Source organism: Anas acuta, chromosome 5 (genome assembly GCF_963932015.1).
Source record: "Anas acuta chromosome 5, bAnaAcu1.1, whole genome shotgun sequence".
Classification (NCBI taxonomy): Eukaryota; Metazoa; Chordata; class Aves; order Anseriformes; family Anatidae; genus Anas; species Anas acuta.
In genome coordinates this window covers 61,523,902-61,544,944 of record NC_088983.1, presented here as the reverse complement: position 1 = coordinate 61,544,944, position 21,043 = coordinate 61,523,902, and the positions used below count along the sequence as shown (strand labels likewise).

The following is a 21,043-nucleotide window of genomic DNA, read 5'->3' as shown; positions in this document are numbered from 1 at the left end:
TATGCATGCAGAGACAGACATGCACACAAGAAAGCTCCTGGTGGCTGAAAGGATTAATAAAGGATGGGTCATGTCAATAAAAGGAGCTGCGTTTAAGGGCTTGGTACAGAAACTTTCTGGAGTTAATAAAATGCCTGTGCTCTTGCTAAGATCTTGCTTAAATAAGTAAACAAAATCAGCTAAGGTACCACGTTTCATATTAGAAGAGCTGGGGGAAGGGAAGCCTCCCATGTGTCCCATAATGGAGGTTGTGAGCAAGCTGACAAGGTTGCTGATGCAGCTAACAAAACTCATGCGGACACCCGATCGTCCTGGCTGGTTAAGACAAAAGTCAGTGAAGCGGATGGGCACAGTCACCGTGTCTGTGCTGAACATCATACAGTGAAACCACAAGGTCTACCTCTGTTTGACTTAAGTAAGTGTCAATCTGGAAAGAGAAGCTTAAGAATGAAGAAGAGGGTTTTGTTTTGTTTAAACTGTCCAGCTGGACAACCTGGAGGTAAAAACCTTAATCTTTACAATGATCTGGCTAAAACCTAGTGCCTCATGCAAAATGGGTATGGCCAGGTAGCGTTGGTTGCAATTGTCATGCTCCTTACTGACAGGCCAACAGTCACCTTGTCCATTTATTTTTTCAAGTCTTGATGTACGAGGCAAAGGTAGCTAAGTTAATCACAACCCAAAACCTCAAATTCTTGATTCTTGGGTCTAGATCTGCTCACATTATGTAACAAAGCTTTGTTATAGCGTAACTTGTTCCCAGTCTACGTGCATGCCTAGAAATCAATTTTCACAGCAAGTGGATGTCATCACTAATAACATTAAATGTGGTGTTTAATGGTGTCTGTGTGAAGATAACAGAAAAGGAGCCAGTGAATGCTGCCCTCACCTGAGTGCCACTGGTGCTCAGCCCGTGATTCTTTACCTCTCTACACCTTCTGCTTGACCAGTGCCAGCCTCGAACTTTGAGATTGCCCCAAGGAAAGCTGTTAGTCCTGGAGGAACAAAACTAAACAGAGCTCTCACCTATTTTATTAAACAAAAAAACAAAGGTGGGGCGGGGGGGAGGGAGGCAAACAAAAGTTCCAGGACTGCAGAATATGAACTAACATGCAGGGATATTGATACCTCATTCATGATCTGTAGTTACAGATAGAAGAGAGGAAAAAAGGGTTGTCTTTATATTTGTTTAATTTGTGAATGCATGTTGCGCAAATGAATTCATTTATCAGAATAATTAGAACCTTGTCTACCAGCATATTTTAGTGCCTGTCAAGAAGTCAGAAAGACTGAAGACTTTTGAAACATAACAGGCATCTGAATTTCATTTCTTTTATGCTGTTTTTATTTTTGCTCCCTGTAGAAGAAAAGTTAAGTGAGCACTGTTGACATACTTGAAGCTGATAGTATCTTTGGATTGTGTTGCTGACGTTTCTTTGTGGGTTTGGTGGGTTTTGTGAAGTTATTTTGGCACGTAGATTTGTAGCCATACTCAAGTAGAAACTAACAAAACACCCCTCCTGCAAGACAATGCTTTTTAAAATACAGATAAATTGTTTTTAACCTGAAGTACTGGGAAGCCTTTTGGTTTTATTTATTTATTTTTAAAGTGAATTATGTTAACATACTGCTTTCTGAACAGAGTTTACAAAACTGCTACTGTTTGAATTGTTCTGAAAAGAAAACAAATATTTTAAATTGCATTCTGTATGATATGTTTAAGAGAATGGAATATTAATGCAGCTGGTATAGGTGGTTACAAGCTGTGAAATTCATGCAGTTGTGTTAAAGAATTACTTCTCTACTTAGTTTCTATTTATATTTCCTACAATATATAAATACAATGAATGTATTTAACTTCTAGCCAATGTCATTACAGATGCTATATTTCATTAGATTTACAGAGCAGGGAAAAACAATAGTCACACAACCTGACTGTGGGTATGTAATAGGTTGTTGTAATTTAATGTGACTAGTGACACTGGATCTGTGTAATAGGCATTTTTTTCCTGAGAGCTGCTGCAGTTTCACAGTTACTGTGAAAATAGGCCCAGGAAAAAAAAATATGTATACAAATCAGTTTAGTTAAAGACTAAAGACATTCATTCAGAATGGTAATTTTATCAAAAACTGTATATTCATATGGAACGCTTATGTAGGGAGGTGCATGTACTGCCAGGAAATATTTGTTTTCATAATTTCAGTGCATGTTTCTTAACTCTGTCTGTTGTATTTAATTTTATTTTATATCTTAATTAGTAATGGAGAACAAATGTATAAAAAATGAGCTGGGACTCAGACTAAGGAATGATCAAAACATTGCGCAATATTTTAACATTTATGAATTGTAATATTTATTTTTTATTAAAAATGTTGAAAATGAGCAAAATGTGAGTGCAAAATATTGCACTGGGAAGGACAGAGTGGCAAAGACGGCCTGCTTTCCCAGCTGGAGAGCACTTGGTTGCTGCTTGCTGCCCATTTGACAGTGCGAGGCCATCTTCAGTGATGCTAGTTCCCATCCTGATGGACTTAGCTGTATTAAGGACTTAAGGACTTTTCCTGTTATGGGCCCACTCATGCATGTGCATATCTCACGTGACTGTTCTCCCTTCTGCTGCTCCTTTTAGGAATTAAAAAGTGAAGGGCTTTTTCCTAGATTGTCCTCTAAAAAAATAAATGCGTTCTGTGAGCTACAAAAATAGCAAATGATGATTTCTAGGGCTTTCTGTCCACCTTTTATCATGTACCTCTGTCACAATATCTCAGCTTCCTTACATTCAGTGTTTCCTCTGAGCCTCTGACCAAAATGGCCAATAAAATATTATGACTCAGGAGTATGTAGGCTCCCTGTTGGTCAGATGTGTCAAAAAGTTATGGGACAAGAAAAAGATGAAGAAACCAGAGAGGCAGTTTGGTTGCTCAGTTATATAATCTATATGCTCAATCTTCTATTTATATGAATATATATGTCCCCCCATATGTAAAATATTCTTATATATATATATAACTGTTGTAGAAATTGTGTCTAAATATCTGTCCTACCACAGAATTGCTAGCTTCCATCTATCAGCTGTTGCAGGGTCCTTGTTCATGTATGTTAATAAACTATATAAAGCCTCTATAATTGGAGTAATAAATGAGCATAAATTAAAATTATAGGTTCAAATCTCCAGACCTTTGTGTTGGTAATCCTGTGTATGCAGAACCATTTGAAAACTTTCAATGGCTTCTTTTTGAACACTTTTTTGACAAGCTCTGTAACTTACATAGGAAAACTTTTGATCTCCTCATGCATTTTTTTTTTTTGGTAGGATTTTAATGTTATAGTATTTTTTTTTTCTTTTTAAAGAAAAGTCTTTCATCTGTTTCTATATTTTGCCATTTTTTTCTTAAAATCTTATTTACAGTTTCTTAAATTGTATTATTCACAACTGTGTTAAATATTCTAAGAATTATATTTTTCATAGACTTAGCAAAATTTCAATTTGTAAAAATTCTGAAATATAAATTTGTTGATGAGGATGTTTAAAGTATTTCCTAATCATGACATATATGGGATTTTCCTAAAAATAGAATTGCAGTGAATTTCTACAGTTAGAAATTCCTGGGACTAAATGAAAACAAATGCTGTGCTATGAGCTGTTCCTTGTGTGGATTTGAAAATTAATGCAAAATGTATCCTCTAACTTGAGTTTTTCTGTTGTGAGCTTATTGCAACAGTTTATTGCATTAGATACAGGTATTTACTTGTACATTCACTTTAATGTTGGACACCTGTTATATTTTATTTTATTTTTTGTTCTATGCTTGTGTAATTCATGTAGGAAGTTCTACTGTGAGATTTGTCAAGCCTGGTACAGCCCATATCCTGAAGGGAAAAGCATATGCTATTAGGCTTCTTTTTTTCTCACTACCTTTGGAGTATATTTTATAGTTTAAGGAGGAAAACGTTGTTGGTATACTTTTCCTTTCCTGAGTCTAGTAGCTATATGCTGGTTCTCTTGATAATTTACCTACGTTTATAAAATATACTGGAGATTTTAGAATAGATTGGCTTATATCAGTCTAGGTGAATAGAAACAGGGAAGCTCTATCACAATTTAGTGTGTGTCTCAGATGTTCTGTCAACAATCCAGAAATATTGAAATAAGTCTATATATTTATGTCATCATCAAGACATCTCTGTTACAATTTCTTCAAATGTTTCTTTAGGACTTTTGCTGTGGTAGCATTAACTGAAAAAATGACCTCATTTTCATATGAAAAAGCATGAAGAAAGAAACATTTTGTTACCTCATATAATCAAGATTTATTCTGTATTAACATATCATCTCTTTAACAGAATTAACATATCACCTGTTACTCTTATTTTTTTACAGATGATACTTTGGGATTGGGATTTGAAGCAATGGTACAAGCCCTATTACCAGGTCAGTGTGTTATGAATTTAATTATTCTCTTATGAATTTGTCTGAATACAGACTTCTCTGTAAACTGTTAGATTTATCTATGGATGTTTTTGTTACCGAAGTGGCCCTAGTACTTTCTAGCTCTACATATCTATGTAGCAGTGACTAACTATTTAGCAGTCTGACCAAGCTGACAAGGATCTGATTTTGGTGGTGTACATGAGACCAATATCAAACCCAGTTAATATGGGAGTGTGGGGGGCATTTTTGTTGTTTTTGTTTTGTTTAAACAGGCATTAGCATAAGGTTAGGGAGCAATTTTCCAACTATGTCATCAAACTCAGGCCCTCAAGGATCTCACTTTTTTTCCTGATGGCTTGTTTCTCCTTCTCTTTCTTGTGTCAGTACTGGCATCTAATTAGCTATTACTGCTCATCTTCAGGGAGCTGTGCCAAATAAAAACTAATGATAGTTGTTGATATTTTTTTTAGGATTTGTCTCATTAGATTTAGAAATAATAACAATAATGAGGTTGTGGAAGTGGTACCTCTGTGAAGGTCTCTTAACATTTTGCCAACCAAATTTACTGTTGGTATTGGAATACTTAGTATTCCAAATTTAGTATTCCATATTAAATTTAATTCTAAGAAAAAGTAATAAAAAAATGAGGGCAGAAAAATTGACATAGGATCTTCATTTTAAAAAGAGAAAGTCTGGTAGCTAGCTTTGAATTCTGAAGTATTTATCTTATTGCATGAGAAATCTTTGTACAAAATTTTTGAGATTTGTCTATATTTTTTCTGTAAAATAAAAATACTTTCTTTATTTTTTAACTTGTAATTGGATAAGATCCTTATTTAAAACTTAAAATGAAGTGAAACTATTTGCCATGTTAATGGTTTGCAAAAATTCCATCTCTTTTAGAATGTTGGCAGTGGAAATGGAGTTGATCTATCAGTACTAAATGAGGCTCGGAGCATGCTAGCAGACCTCCTGACTGACCCATCCCTTCCACCGCATGTGATTTCTTCCCTTCGAAGCATTAATAGTTTGATTGGTGCATTCTCAGCCACATGCAGACCAAAGGCCAATCCATTCACACCATTTCCGGGTTTCTTCCCATGTCCTGAAGTAGAAGATCCTGCTGAGAAAGGAGACCGAAAGCTGTTCAAGGTCAAATGACTTTAATTGTCACTATATATATGTGTTGTCATTAAAAAAAAAAATCATCTGGAAAGAATGCTTCTGTATGTATAGCAGCTTCATTGCTGAGTACCTGCACTATGCTTAAAGTCTAAAGAAAGAAGATGTGAAAATTCTTTTTCTGAAATGCAGATGTGTACCAAGATGTAAATTGAAATTATTGATGGGTAGACAGGTAAGAAGCACCTGTCTGCATTCTGAACACATTTTCTCAAAATAAACACAGGGTAAAAAAAAAAAAGGGGAAAAAAAAAAGAAAAAAGAAAAAGCAAATATTGTTAGAACACAATATATTCATAATATTTTCATCTTATATGGGATAAACAGGGCTTTTCTTAATTCTCGTGCATTCTTGCTCTAACAATTATTTGTTAGATCTGTTGACTAACCAATAATTTTTTTTTTTCAAAATAAATTCATTTTTTGTAAACATCAAATTAATCATCAGAAAGAAGCAAATCAGCTATGTAAAACATTCAGTTCTTCCTACGGAGCACATTACATTGTGGGGCGAGTGTGTAAATCCATTTATTATATGACACGTTAAGGAACATGGTGGAAAAACCATGTTTTTCATACAAACTCAGCTGTGGTGCACCAGGGGTAATAACTCTACAGACGCATGGTGCTGACAACTTGAAGCTGGTTATTGCAGAGGCTGGTGCACTGCAGGTGCTTCTCTTTCCAGGCAGTGGGCAGCTTGCCCCAAACTGCTTAGCTGGTTGACTTAGTATTTCAGGGTCAGATAAACTGCTTCATGAGCCAGATTCAGTGCAGGTATTGGGGACTTATTTCAATATTTTCAATACTTATTTCAGGGAGTGGACTTTTCCGCTGTTGGGGATTTTCAGCTGTGCTCCTTGTGTTGCAAGAGAGCACCCAGGTTGGATAGCTACGGTCCACTGACATAGTAGTCCATTCTAAACCTGAGAGCACATAGTGCTCAATGTTGTGTTATAACCAAAGGCTGGGCTCAAACAATTTGTCTGCTTTCCCTGGGCTAAATGCCCAGGGTGGACGAATTTTTGAGCAAACGCTTTACAATTACAACTGTTTCTTCTACTTTCCTGGAGAATGTCTTAAGACATTAGTCCATTCTATCTTTGTTAGACAATTTCAGATATACATTTTCTTTTGTTTACTTAAACTATTTCTGCCTAGCAAATCGCTCTTCAAGAGTGCATGGCTTAGTTGTCTCCTGTTGCTCCCTGTCTGAAGATTTTGCTGTAACTGGTTTAGGTAGGTTAGCAGAATTGCTCCTCTGGTTCTCCTTGCAGTAGAGCTGGCTGGTTAAGGACTACTGCAGGTTTCTGTGGGATATGGTGGTTCTTAGTCTGTCCAGTTCCACCTTTCTGGCTGTGCCTACTGCTTTTTGCAGCAAAACAAACAGGGTCAAGGTGCATCTCATATCAAAAACTCAAAGCAGTCTGATTTTTCAGGGTGAGAGACTAGTTGCGTGTGTCAACTGTTTAATTTTTTTGAAGTATATAGTAGTGAGTTAAGTATGATCTTTGACCAACTGATGAAGCTTAAATTGCAAAGGCAGTATTTCTGCAAACCTTCTGAAGTGCTAGTATCCAAGGGTCACCTGTCCTCATACATGACCCTGAAGACCAATATTGCAAGTATCCCTTTGTATTTTTTGCTTCACATGCTTTTTCCTGGCATCTTTTTTTTTTTTTTTTTTTTTTCCTTTGTGAGGTCTAGTTCCATGTATCTGAATTATGTGGAACATCCCCATCTCCTCACCCCTCATTGCATGCCCAAGTTTAGGGGCAAGTTCACATGTGGATTGTGGACTGAATGCAGTCAGATTGCTTAAATTTGATTAGAATGCAATGCATAGGTTTTCTGTGCAATGGAGGCAGATATGCCAGAGCTAGCTTTGTGGTTTTGGTTCAATGATCTTATTTCTGTTACTTAGCTTCTCTTAGTTACTATTTAAAAATGGCTATACATTTTTGAGTGTAGTTCTGTAAGGCAGAGCTAGGAAGTCCTGAGTTATTTCCATACCAGGACCATTGGAGTGCTGTTCTCCTGCAGCAGAGAGCTTTGTGTTCAAGTCCAATGGTGATTCCTTGTGTTTGAGCTGCAGCATGTCTAAACTAACAGAGCTTCGAGGCTGGGAATGGAGAGGTGCCTGGGAAGCCTCCTTGGTGCTGTGATGCCAGTATGCAAACAGAGGGAGCCCTGATGGACTACAGCTGACCTTGTGTATTGTGCATTGCCCCTTCAATATGTTCCACTGCACACACATTGTCCTTTCCATGTGGCCCACAATACAAGCATTACCAATTTTTTGTATCTGAGCTATTGCCGTTTCAGGCTATCCTGGATGCTGGAGACTGGATTGTGTAGCCTGAAACTGAAATGGGTAGAAAGATGATCTATAATCCTATATCAATTGCCCATCTCTAGATGACCTCCATTTTGAAATCCACATGGCCCAATAATTACTCTTTGAGGCCTTTTAAAAGTACAAGTACCTTTACATATTTTAATTTGGGAAAAGAAAACAAAATGATTTGCAATGAGCAAAACATTTTTAATTTTTTGATTTTGATTTTTTTATTTTCTTAATCAGTAAGAGTGAATATGAGATACCTTGCTTCCCGTTTCAGTATGAATGATTAACAATAAAGTGTCACATCCTATCTTCAGAAAGTATAAATAAAGTTTTTTTGTTTAATTTCAATTACATAAATTTTAACCATAATTAAATTATTCAATAGGGATTAAATAGCAGGAATAGCCTACCAACACCACAGCTGAGACGAGCTTCAGCAGTTTCTGGCATTCCACCTATAGAATCGCAATCTAGATGGGAACGGAGTAACAGCAAGAGATCTCATCAGGAATACAACACATCAAGGTAAGCACCTAACCAGGTTTTAAGGGTAGAATAATAAATGTTGCTCTTCAAAAATATTAATTATCTGTAATGTAGGCACTTTTCAGGAGAAGTATTTAATATAGATTGTACTATTTAAATATAAATTTAGTATTTATTCTTGTAGTTGAATTAAGTCTCCAAATTCTGATAGCATAAATTGGAAAACATTTCAAGTTAGTAATATACTATACTTTACTATACTTTTGTAACTCTGGTCCCGACTAGAAATCAGGTCATTCTGAGGTTGAATGGGGTGCTCTGTTGTACTGAGTGGGATGGCATATCAGTTTTAGTAGGAAATGAAAGCTAAGTCCAATAAAAATTTCTTTTGCAATTGTGTAAACTCTAAATCATTACCGACTTTATCTTCCTTTTTATTTAAAGTAGGTATCACTTTCCAACTTCCACATATCCAAAAACTGGGCCTTGATTAATATATAGTCTTCGTATACTAAATACTAATGCAACATTTTTATATGCTTTAGATGCATGTAAATCATGAAAGCTGAACAGCATTCAAACAGCAAAAAATTCACTCTGCCCTAATTGTCGACCTGAACACTTAAAAAAAAATTGTCTAACAAGTCAGCATCAGACTTCAAGATAATAAATCTGTCCTTATTTTTTAACTCATTTTTTGTTATATACTTAAAAATCTGGTATTTTTTTAATGTTTGACTTTTGTTTGAAATCTGATTAAAAAAAAAAAAAAGAAAGACTAAAGCTGTTTGAGTAGATATTGTTTTCCCACAGTGAAATGAAATAACTAGTTTTAAAAGTATTCTTACTTTAGATCACATGTATACAGTTGCTTTTAATTGCATATCATGTTTTTATTATCTAACAAATATAGAACGGGATTTTTGGAGTGCAATGTCATGCCTACGACAGCAGATGGCATAATTTAACAGTCGAGTTTGACAATGTATCTACTGAAGTAAAATATGACAGTCAAAAACAACTTTATTTTTAAGATAATTTATGATTAATTAAAGATGTGGAGCTGTTTTGAAAAACAGGCTGTAGCTTCATAAGGCTGTCATGATATTTGCAATGTACCTAATCAGAGAATGTTTTGGGTTGGAAAGGACCTTAAAGGCCATCCAGTTCCAACCCCCTGCCATGGGCAGGGACACCTCCCACCAGACCAGGTTGCCCAAAGCACCTTTCCACCTGGCCTTGAACACTTCCAGAGAAGGGACATCCACATCTTCTCTGAACAATATTTTAAATGCTTTCAGAGCTATTAGAAAAAAGCCTGCTTTGTTAAAACATACACTAGAGTATCTGATATTATCCCAAAAGAATAAAAATATGTGTTATTGTGTAATATTTAGCAGGGGTATATTAAGCAGTCATTCAAGACAGAATAATTCAGCAAATTCCAGTTACTTCATAATCTAGAAAATTTGTCTTTTCATAGCATTTCTTAAAAAGTGAATGGTCATGAAAGAATTGAACGGTGTTCTGTGGAAAGGTCTAGCTGATGAATGTGATTGTTCAGAAGAATATTAGACCCCTTCTAGACAATACTCAAGAAAAGTAAATAAAATTTTAGACAATAAATTCTATGACAAGTATTCTGGTTATATGTATTATTTTAGGACCACATAATATTTGCTGTGGCTTTTATCTAGTAACTAGATGATGATGATGATTATTCTATATAATCAACATTGTCTAGCTGATCTTGCCTTTTATTTCTGTCTAGTACTCTCTTTTTCTTGAATGGTAGTGGAACTTAGTCTAGCTGTTTTACAAGCATTTTATTTGATAAAATAAAATTTATTGATGGAATACAAAGGTAGGGTAGAATAAGTTTGTTTGTTTGTTTGTTTTTCAGCCAAGGAACTCATTCAAATGGGTCGTTTGGTGCAAACCTGCTGACAATACCAAAACAAAGGTCATCTTCAATAACGTTGGCTCATCATTTAAGTTCCAGACGAACAAGTAAGATTGTGTGATTTGTATAGCCTAGTGGCAGGATGTCAAGGCAGTACATCATGCGTTACAATTGTTTATATTTATTTATTTAATGCAAATGCAGTACCTGTATAATACCAATATGTTCTATATACATTATATATACACACACACACTTAGTATCTAGATGTTTTTAGTCTGCTTCTAAGAAATTCAAAATTACAGTTAACGTAACTGTAAAAAGCTCACTAGTCACCTAATGCAATGTATCTGCAAGTTGTTATATTCAGCATGGTTGGTAATTGTTGAAAATTGCTAAGTTCACATACCTTAATAAGGACCTTTTTTTTTTTTTTTTTAGTAGTGCTGCATTTTGTAATGGAACAATGTTATTTATGCACTGCAGGTTTCAAAATATATATATATTTTACATATAAAAAAATGCAATTACTTCTCTTGAGGTATGTGAGTCAATTCAGTGCAGCCTGTGATACTGTTTGAAGCCTTTAATGTATGGATTCCTTTTTTAAGGGCAGTTAATGCCTTCTGTATGTTCTCTTAGTAATTTGTTGTCATGTACTACCAATCACAAAAAAATATGATGGGAGTTTTTGCTTCATAGCTTGCAGGACAATAACAAATTCATCAATGGAATATCCAAAGAATACTTCATGATTTTGCTCTTTGAGCCATTGACAAAGAGCACTTTATTGTTTTTGATGAAAGTATGTTTACAATGGTTATAACTTACCTTTTGCACTCATAGACCTATATTTTTTGTATTTTTGCATAGGAAAGAACTGATATTTGGTTTAACACCAAATGTTGTTGTAAATTCATGTCAGGTACATAGTAGTCAAAGTACAGTTTTACCAGTTTTCTTTCCTAGATTACCTGAAGTAAAACCGAGCTTAGTGTTTGAACAGGAATGGTGAATTTCATGGAAGGTTGAGGTGTTTTTTTGTTTTGTTTTGTTTTGTTTGTAAATACCTAATTACAATGAACTTCAGTTGTTTTTGTTAATTTGTTTTTAATGATTTAATAGTCAGATTTGGACAGATTACCATACCACTAACAAAATGACACATCTCTGTCAAAATGGCCAGTATCTGCCAGCTTTAATCCCTTGCTTCAAAAATATGATTACTTTTTTTTTCTTTTGTTTTTAAAAATGTCATTAAGTCTATTTTTCCTTCATTACAAAACAATGAGGTAAAAGAGTTTGCACTAGGTCAGTTAGCAATACTGAGGTTTTTTTGGTCATTTGTTCTGGAAAAAATGTGATCCTGAATCAGAAAGGAATAGAGAAAATTTCAGCAACCAATTAAAGTTTTCCAAAGCTAAAAACAAAACAAAACCTTCAAAAGCTAGATGTTATGCATTACGTAGTCTGCTCCTTCAGATATATTGCCTAGACTGTTGTATATTTGTAGATCTCAAAATCAGGAATAAATCTTGTTGATCTCTATATATTTAACAATGTGAACTGTACACCACATTTTGAAAACTTCCACATTCTTTACAATTCATAAAGATTACTGTTGTTTATTTTCAGTCTTTCTAAACAATAAGACTATTATTACAGTCTGAACCCAATGTTATGTTTGTTTTGGAAGGTGCTTCTCCTGGCCTGAGTCCTGTGGGTTCACCCAGTCATGGATCTGTCTCCAGTGGGACCCTCAGCAGCTGGTCACCTGTAGAATTTCCTGATACTGCTGATTTTCTTACAAAACCAAGCATTAATATTTATAAGCCTCCAGCGTACACATTTAGTTCTTCAGATTTTCAGCAGCAAGTTAAAACACCTATAGGTCATGTGTGTAGCAGGTACTGTAATCGGTTACATTTTTAGTAACTTCATGTATATTGAACATACTATTTTCATTGAAAACAATAACAGGGCCCATTATTTGTTAATATTGAGGGAAAAAAAAAAGAATATAATCTCATAATAATTTGTATGTGTATTATCCAGGGAACTAAACGATGCTGTATCATTGAGTTGTGTACTAATGAATTGAAACATTTCATCCTTGGTAGGAAATGCAGTAGTTATTGTAGAGCAATAATAATTTACATATTTTAGAGAAGGATGACTTCTGACCTGGGAATTTAATCCTTTATGTCTGAACAATTCCTAAAGAATTATCTCTATGTTGTTAATTCGTTGAAGAGAGTCCAGGGGAGGTGATGGCTGATTATTTTCTAAGTACAGGCTAAATCTGTATGTACTTAATTTAGAAGAAAATACTAAGGTCACTTGGTGGAGGAACCTTGAAAAGCATATTTTTTTAAGAAAAGTAATTTGCAGATTTTTTCAATACAACACAGCAATAGCAAAAGAAGAAAATTACTGAATGTTTTAAATATTTTTCATGTATTCTGTAAGCTGTGGATGTCACATACTCAAGGCTGTTCCAACACCAGAACAAGAATTTGCAGAATATAAAGACAAAAAATCAGGTGGGATTTCAAAATAGACAAATATTTGTGTTTTCTTAAAAGCCAGTTAAATTAATATTTTTATATTTCTACATGAAATTTCACTATACTTTAAATAATTTATATGCATATTTTATTTCAACTTGCCACTTGGGATAATTGGGATAATCTACAATTTTAAACTGCTTCAGAATAAGCATTATATAATAGGCTTCCAGTCATAGCTTTATAGACCCCTACTCAGTATGTCAAAAATTTCTGTACTATCTCAACTAAACTAAGCACTGCACAATTTGTACAAGTAAAAAGTCATGCTTCTACTTTTTCTAAATCTTCAAATACATTTTGTCTAATAGATTTTATCCCTTGACACTTTGTTGCTAAATTCTTAAATAAGTGGTTTAGAAACAAGCCATTATTTATCTTTCTGTGAAGAAATCTGTATAAGTAAAAGAATTATTAGTCATTAATATTTTACAAATAAATGATTGATATAGTATTTATCTATTTATTTTCTTTAAGGTGAAGCTGGAAGCACTAGTGTTCCAAAAGAATCTTTCTACCATACAGAGAAGACAAAAGATGAAAAGAAGGAAATAATCATTCAAACACAAAATAGTCCACTTGTAAGCACAAAATTGCAAAAGAACTTGCAGTAACTTCTATCAATAAAATATTTATCATTTGTAACGTGTAGTAAAGAGGTTTTATTATTGCTAATATCTGTAGTGACTGAAGGGAAATGGTGCATCACTGGAATTCAAATTTACAGTTAATAATAGAGTATTTCTACCTCACAAGAATTTCAGTAGCAAATAACAAGATGATGACTTGCACTAATTACTGTTGACCAAAATTAATTTGTGTGGATTTAATGTAGGTAGTATGTTCAAATACTAATTGACTTGTATTTTCTCCTTGAAGTTTATGAGAGATGCATCAATTTCAGTGAAACTATAAAGACACTGTTCACACAATGCCGCATATTGGTAGTGCAAGAAGACAAGTTGTTGAATACACCTTTCTACCATTTTGGGTCTATACATCAATTTTTCAAATCTGGTTCAGCTAAGGAATTGTCAAAGCTCAGTAAATGTTAGCTTATGCATATTTTTGCTTTGTTTTATTAACTCAACTTGCTTTAATGATAATAATAATGGTACCATCTCAGAAAGCTTCCCCCAAATATGAAAAGCCAAGCAATTAACTGTGCTATTTGTGCTGTTGATTTACAATTTTTCTCATAGCCACAGTTACGGCACCATTCAATAAGTTCAATAAGGTTTTATCATTTTGATGTTTTCTTGTCAGTATAGCTGACAAATTAGTTTTCATTCTTATTTTAGAGATGATTAAGCGTCTTACTCTCATACAGGTAGAGCAGAATCCTGCATTAGAAACGATGTTAATAGAACATGACTCACTAATGGAGAAAATGAACAATTGGAACTTCCAAATTTTTGACCTTGTACAAGAAATGGGAGACCAGTCTGGAAGGATCCTTAGCCAGGTTTGTTGTATTTTATTATATGAGGGAGAGGGAGGGTGTATAAAACTGTCAAGCTTTTATATTTTATTTAAACTATTGTAAAGTTTTGCAGTCAACATAAATTTGAACACTGACTTGAAAAGTGGAAATATCATTTTTCACGTACTCTCTCATAGTAAAGCATAAGTGATTTATTTATTTACAACTTGCTCCAATTTTTCTGAATTTTATTTTCAATGTAAAATAGGTTAGATTCATGCTTACTGGAATGGGTTTTGTAGTAATGTGCCATTTCCTATTTAAAAAAAAAATAAAAAAAAATGTCTCCTGCTTTCAGAATTGCTACCTTGTTTGTCAACCATTTCTTTTTTCTTTATTTCAGTAAAATAATTCTGCCAGAGCTACACCTGTGGGGGAAGAGAAGTGATCTTTTAGGCAGTCTTTTGCCTCTTGATCCTACAAACAATGGGATTTTTTTTCCATGCTGCTTTCTGCATGTAGTATCCCTTTTATCTCTTTCTGACTTACTACTAAGCTCTTTTGTGCAGTTTTATGTTGTGCTGAAGCCAATCTAATGGCAGGTGCAAAATAATGATCCTGTTTGGTCTTTCCCAGCCTCTTCTATTCATTAATGTCATCTGTAAACTTCTGTTTCTTTCTTTATTCTGGATTTAGAAACCATGGGGCTATAGTATGAGCTGGATTTGGTTCTAATACAAAGATGAAAAGTTTTTTTTTTCTTGCTAGTATTTTAGTTTTTTACGTTGAGGTAGAATGTATGTTTCTTTTGGTTCAAGGGTAGTGTTATGAACAAGTAGCTGAAAGGAAGGAAAATGATTGAAAGGACTCATGTGCAGGTGGAAAAATAGATCTGCATCTATATGAAGGCATGGAAAAAGCAATGAGGAAAACTTCATTTTTGTCATTAGGCACTGTCTTTTCTTTTATTATCCACAAATATTCTGGCTATTGTTTTAAGTCTTCAGTTGGTTTTCTTTTATTTTTTTTTCTTTTCTTTTTTTTTTTTTTAATCAAATGTTGACAGGTTTTTTGTCACCTCAGTTATCGACTGCTGTTAATGTGCAGTCGAGAATGCCACAATCCATTTTTGAGTGGTATTTTTACAGTTGTATACTAATACTTTGGGATCTGTATTAGCTTGCGTTTCATTTGTGTGCAGTCTGGTATTCAAACCTGTAAGTACTTAAGTGTGCAGGTTTCTACTTACCTCTATCACATGTTCTGGAATAGTTCTGTATACATGTGTATCACCTGTCTTCTTCCTCCTCCTCTTCCCCCACTCCTTTTGTTAGTTGTTCTGTAAGCATCCAATATATACTTTGGTTAAAAGCCAAATAAAAACTGCATTTTACCATTATCAGTTGTAAGGGTCTCAGATTGAGTATGTGTAAGGGGGCTGGTTGGGACAGCTGGAAGGAGGGATGTCCCTTCATTTTGCTCTCATGTTTCTTTGAACACCTCCCACACTTCAGAGATTTTCACATTCTCTCAAGTGTCTGGGAAGGAGGTGGCAAAAGAGGTGTAGTGTCTTGTTTTAAAAAGCTTTTACAATATTTGTGGCCTTAACTGGTTTTTGGTCTTTATAGTCACTCTGTTCTACTTGTACAGCTTAATGTATTTGCACAGTATTCATGTGTGTACGTGTCATGTACATGTTAAAAATATTTTGCAATATTTTTTGGTTTATCAGACATATTGTTTTAAAAATACCCGAGATATTTCACAGGGGTTAGGAAGAATAGAATTTAAGTTCTCTAAAAGTAAATACAGGTGTGGGGTGACTCTCTACCTTTTCCCCTGTCCTCCCTATTAATGGATCTGCTACGATAGTTAGGTAATCTGAATTTTAGAGTAATAAGTAAGAATATAGATTTCTTCTTTTTTAGGTTACTAATGGAACGTGTCATGGATAATTTTAGAGAATGTTATTAAAATAATCAGTTGGAAATATAATTTATCAGTAGAGAAAAAAGGTTTTATTATCCTGTATTTGAGAGGAATATAAAAGTGCATATTTTTGGTGTTGAAATGATTAAACATGCAACTGTATGACATTAGCTTTCAGGTAAATTTTAATGGTATATCAATAATTTCCAGCTCTATCGGCAAGCAAAATTTTAAAAACAAGAACATTTTTAAAGTTGCAAAAACAGAATATGCTTAGGAATCTTTCAGACTAAAATTCATTTTAATGTATGTTTAGGTAACTTATACTTTGTTTCAAGACACTGGTTTGTTTGAGATTTTCAAAATCCCAATTCAAGAATTCATGAATTACTTCTGTGCGCTGGAAAATGGCTACAGAGATATTCCCTGTGAGTAATATATAATTGTGTGTGTTTTTTCTTATATGTTAGAGTATCTCTTTGAGTTCTGGAGTTCTGCATTAATATTTAATATTGAGGAATAGGTATGTTTTAATTATTATATTTCTCAGAATTTAGAACTTATTTAATTTACTGCAAAAAAAAAAAAAAATCCAAAATGGAAATTGTTAATGTATAGGCTGAATATAATCTTAAATTATTTGAATGAGTAACCGAATCCAACATACTTAAATCAATAGAACATCTCTTGATTTAGTAGAAAATTGGATTAGTCCTGTAGTAGAGCTATGAGAAAATAAAGAACTTGGACAGCAATCATTCATCTCTCTGTTTAGTGTTGCCAAATTTAAAAATAAAATAAAATCATGTCACAAGTGTTTGTGCCAACCCAGATGTCCCTAGGTGTCAGAATGGTATCAGTGCTAGTAGCTCACCATCACTGATTTAAAAGGTCACTTAATCCTTCCCTGACTCTCAGGTCAGATGAAGTATGCCTAGAGAATGAATGATTTTTACCTCACTTATTTCTTAAAAACATTGTGATATAGTGTCTACTGCCAGTTTAATTGTTGTTTTTTTCTTTATATTTAATTGAAATTTCCCTTATATTTGGTCCATGAGATATTTTTTGTGGTTCCTTTGTGATAGATAGATGGAACTGTTTTTTAATCACATTCGATGCATTTTCTTGTACTTTGAAGGCCTGCTGGGTTACTTTAACGTCCCTTATTATACACAAAATTGGTTCTAATTTTACTTTGTAAATCCTTGTTCCCTATTCCTACTGTATTCCACGTCTTCTCTCGCTGTACAAAAGCCAAGAGTGGCAGAACAAATAATTTCAGGTTTTCACATAACACATCTTTTAATAGTATGTTTAGTTTTATAGTCAGTCTGTGATCCACTGTAGATCTCTAATTCTTTTTGTGGCATACCACTAACATTCTGTCAGATCCCATTAGAAATATAATTATAATGGAAAATAAATGGATTACATAACAAAAATTGTTCTTTAGATATTAAATAGCAAAGCTCAATTCTACCTTGGGGTTTTAACCAATTTGGAACTAGCTGATAAGTCCTTTTACTGATTTTTCTGTACTGATTTGCCCCTGGTATTTCTGCAGAAATACAACACTCAAAAACACTTAATTTCATGTTTTAATAAAAGAAAGTAGAGGTTTGGTTTTTATATGAATAATGTCACAAGAAGTACAGCGTCAACAAGTCCACTCAATTGAGTTAGTTCCATTCTTTCTATCTGTCCTTGATTTCATTTTTCTGCTCATTTCTCCAAGTTATTAATGTAAGTTAAACATAAATAATTGTTTTGATGTTTTGTGTATTACTACATTTTTATTTTATTTTTCCTTTTTTTTTTTTTTTTAACAAGATAGTGTATCTTATGCGATGCATGAATATACGTAAGTGTTAGTGTTTTGTTTTTTTTTTGTCTGGAAACACTGGTTACAGTAAGTTTACAACACAGGTAGGGAAAAGGAAAGAATAAGAAAATGTCATTGAATAAGGCTTCATGAGAATTAAAAGTCAAATATAATGTATCATGTCTTTGTGAAATTTGAAAAATATTACAAATAATTTTGTTTCCATTTTCTTTTTCTTTATTTTCAAGATATATATATATATATATTTTTTTTTTTATGTGGATTTTTAAAATTAACTTGCACACCAAAGCCTGAGTAAAGGGTGTAAAGTAGCTCACTTGCTTATTTGTGGTGTTTTTTTTTTTGTTTTTTTTTTTTTTAATAATTTTCAGATCACAATCGTATACATGCCACGGATGTTCTTCATGCAGTATGGTATCTGACAACACGGCCCATTCCTGGATTTCAGCAAATTCATAATGAGCATATAATGGAGAGTGATATGGGTATGTATCCACATAGTTTACTTCTATGCATTTGCTGTAATAATAATTTAATGAAACTACAATAAATTAAACAAAACTGCAGCTCTAGGCAGCCTGCTCTAGTGGTTGGCAACCCTGCCAGAGCAGGGAGGTTGAGACAAGATGATCTTTAAGGTCCTTTCCAATCCAGGCCATTCTGTGATTCTCAGGGGAAAAAAAAATAAAAATCTTGTAACTCAAATATTATTGCTTATATTTTAATATAAGGGAGTAGATATCTGACAATATTAGTATATACCATTCAAATATTAGTATAAACAATTCAGAAGTATCATGCAGTTGATTTTAGAACAGTTATTAGGTGAGCTGACTTGTTAGCCAAGAATACCCTTTCACTTAAGCTTTCTATGCTGAATGAAACCTCTGCATACTGCTACAGTCAGTACATGTTTAGCACTTGGAATACATTAGACTATTTTTTTTTTTCCACATATGAGTAGTAACAGCTCTTCCAAAAGTCTCTTTTATTTGTGTGAATGATAGTTATCTTTCAGGACTGTTGTGGGAGATCATGTCTGAAAAAAAGATTCCTAAGGTATATTGATATCTGTATGCAGTACTAAGGAATTGGTTTTAGAACAGGAACATAGGGCTTTTACATTTTGGGACACTTCTTAAATACTCCAGAATGTCCTGGCATCCTGTTTAACACCTTTAAAATTTTCTATATATTTGTAAGATTGTATCTACTATTTTGGACAACCAATGTGGTCATGAATTTTCTGCTTACTGGCCTTTTTAACTGTAATTCAAAATTGCTGGTTTATGTAAAAGCAGTAATATGACTTTTTTTTTCTTTTCCTTTTTGTTCCTTCTTTAAGATATAAGAATTCCTTCTTTGACAATTATTCAGCTCCACAATTGTAAGGATAACCGTATTAAGATTATGTTAGTATATTAAAGTAACACTGAGTCATTTAAAATGTATTAAAAATATAAATGAATCGCGTTCTAAATATTTTATTTTTCTATTTTCAATTTTTGTAGATGAAGCTAGTGGTGTTGCCCCTGTTCAAGTCAACTATATTTCTTCAAAAACCTGTTCTGTTGCTGATGATAGCTATGGGTGCCTGGCATCAAACATTCCTGCCTTGGAACTGATGGCCTTATATGTAGCAGCTGCCATGCATGATTATGATCATCCTGGTCGTACAAATGCTTTTCTAGTAGCTACAAATGCACCACAGGTAAGAGATTCTTTAACCAGAAAATTGTCTCTATCTGAAATCAAAATAGTAAAATCGCCTTTCTTCTATATCACTACTATTGCCTGTTTAGGGGATCATTTGCCCAATATAAGGCACAGGGAAATTAATTTATATTTACTCGTGTAACAGTTTTTCCTGATAAATTCCAATGTGTTTCATGTGTATCGGTTGTGCAAATATATAAAAATATTTTTCAGTTTACAAATCTGTAAGCAAAAAAATAAATAAACGCAGGTTATAGTAATAGATTATTTCAGAAAGCTGGTTCTACAACTGTCTAAGCAGCGAAACTCATGGATATATCACATTTTGGGAGTCTTCTGTAATCGTAGTAATTTCTGCAATTACTATATAAAAAAAAGTTTTAGCAGTTCAATTAACTGCATTTCCTGACCTCTGAATTAGTCCATTATGGTAAATAATTGTTATCTGTAAGGGTGGATGAGTAAACTAAGAAGAAATATGCAAAACATCCTTGCTTTTGTCTCTCATATTCAACTTTTTTGTTAGAACAGACAGTAGGAAAGTAGAGATTCTTTTCAGGGTTGAAAAGACAATTATAGTAGATGCAAGGGAGAGCAAAGTTTTAAGGGAGAACAATTTTTAAATACAAAAAAAAAAAAAAGTGGAGAGGGGAGGGTGTGGTGGGGAAGGATATTCCACTGAATAAAAGATAACTGGAGTTCACAGTGAAATGTTTTTACTTAATGAGTGCAATACCATCGGGGAAAAAGAATATGTATCATAGTGATTTCTATCTCTTAATAAGCTTGAGAGGAGAAACTAAAATAATAATGACAATAACAGCAGTAAATCAGAAACTAATACAACTTGTCAGGAGATGGAGGCTTTAAAAATGAACGTCACAGTCAGCTTTCAAGGATTTCAGATTTAAAAAAAAAATAGTTACGCGTTTATACTGAAAACAATATGAAAGGAAGAATCAAAACAAATGACATAAACATTCATCTCCACTTTTCAAAAATGAACACATTCATTTTATCAATAATCTCTTCATCTTGTCAAAAATTGAAGACTTTTTTTTGCAGTTTTCCATAAAAGTCTTTTCAGGTCCTACTTAATTTATATTCAATTGGTTATATTCTAAGATATTTTGTATAAACATAGGATTTGTGAGTAAAATCTACTACTGTTTAATATTTGTAATTCATTTACAGTTAAAATGTATTCATCA

At 33.5% G+C, this 21,043-nt stretch overlaps 1 protein-coding gene across 1 annotated transcript in view; it reads left to right on the top strand.

The window, feature by feature from the left end:
• The window catches only part of PDE3B (phosphodiesterase 3B), an 84,430-nt gene that overhangs the window by 58,896 nt on the left and 4,491 nt on the right, over positions 1–21,043 (top strand). Inside the window, exons 2-12 of the mRNA XM_068685221.1 lie at positions 4,383–4,433; positions 5,337–5,585; positions 8,348–8,487; positions 10,352–10,458; positions 12,048–12,258; positions 12,821–12,894; positions 13,396–13,499; positions 14,249–14,383; positions 16,587–16,698; positions 18,488–18,601; positions 19,628–19,827. Of these exons, the coding sequence (XP_068541322.1) occupies positions 4,383–4,433; positions 5,337–5,585; positions 8,348–8,487; positions 10,352–10,458; positions 12,048–12,258; positions 12,821–12,894; positions 13,396–13,499; positions 14,249–14,383; positions 16,587–16,698; positions 18,488–18,601; positions 19,628–19,827 (1,497 nt within the window). The remainder of the gene's footprint in view (positions 1–4,382; positions 4,434–5,336; positions 5,586–8,347; positions 8,488–10,351; positions 10,459–12,047; positions 12,259–12,820; positions 12,895–13,395; positions 13,500–14,248; positions 14,384–16,586; positions 16,699–18,487; positions 18,602–19,627; positions 19,828–21,043) is intronic.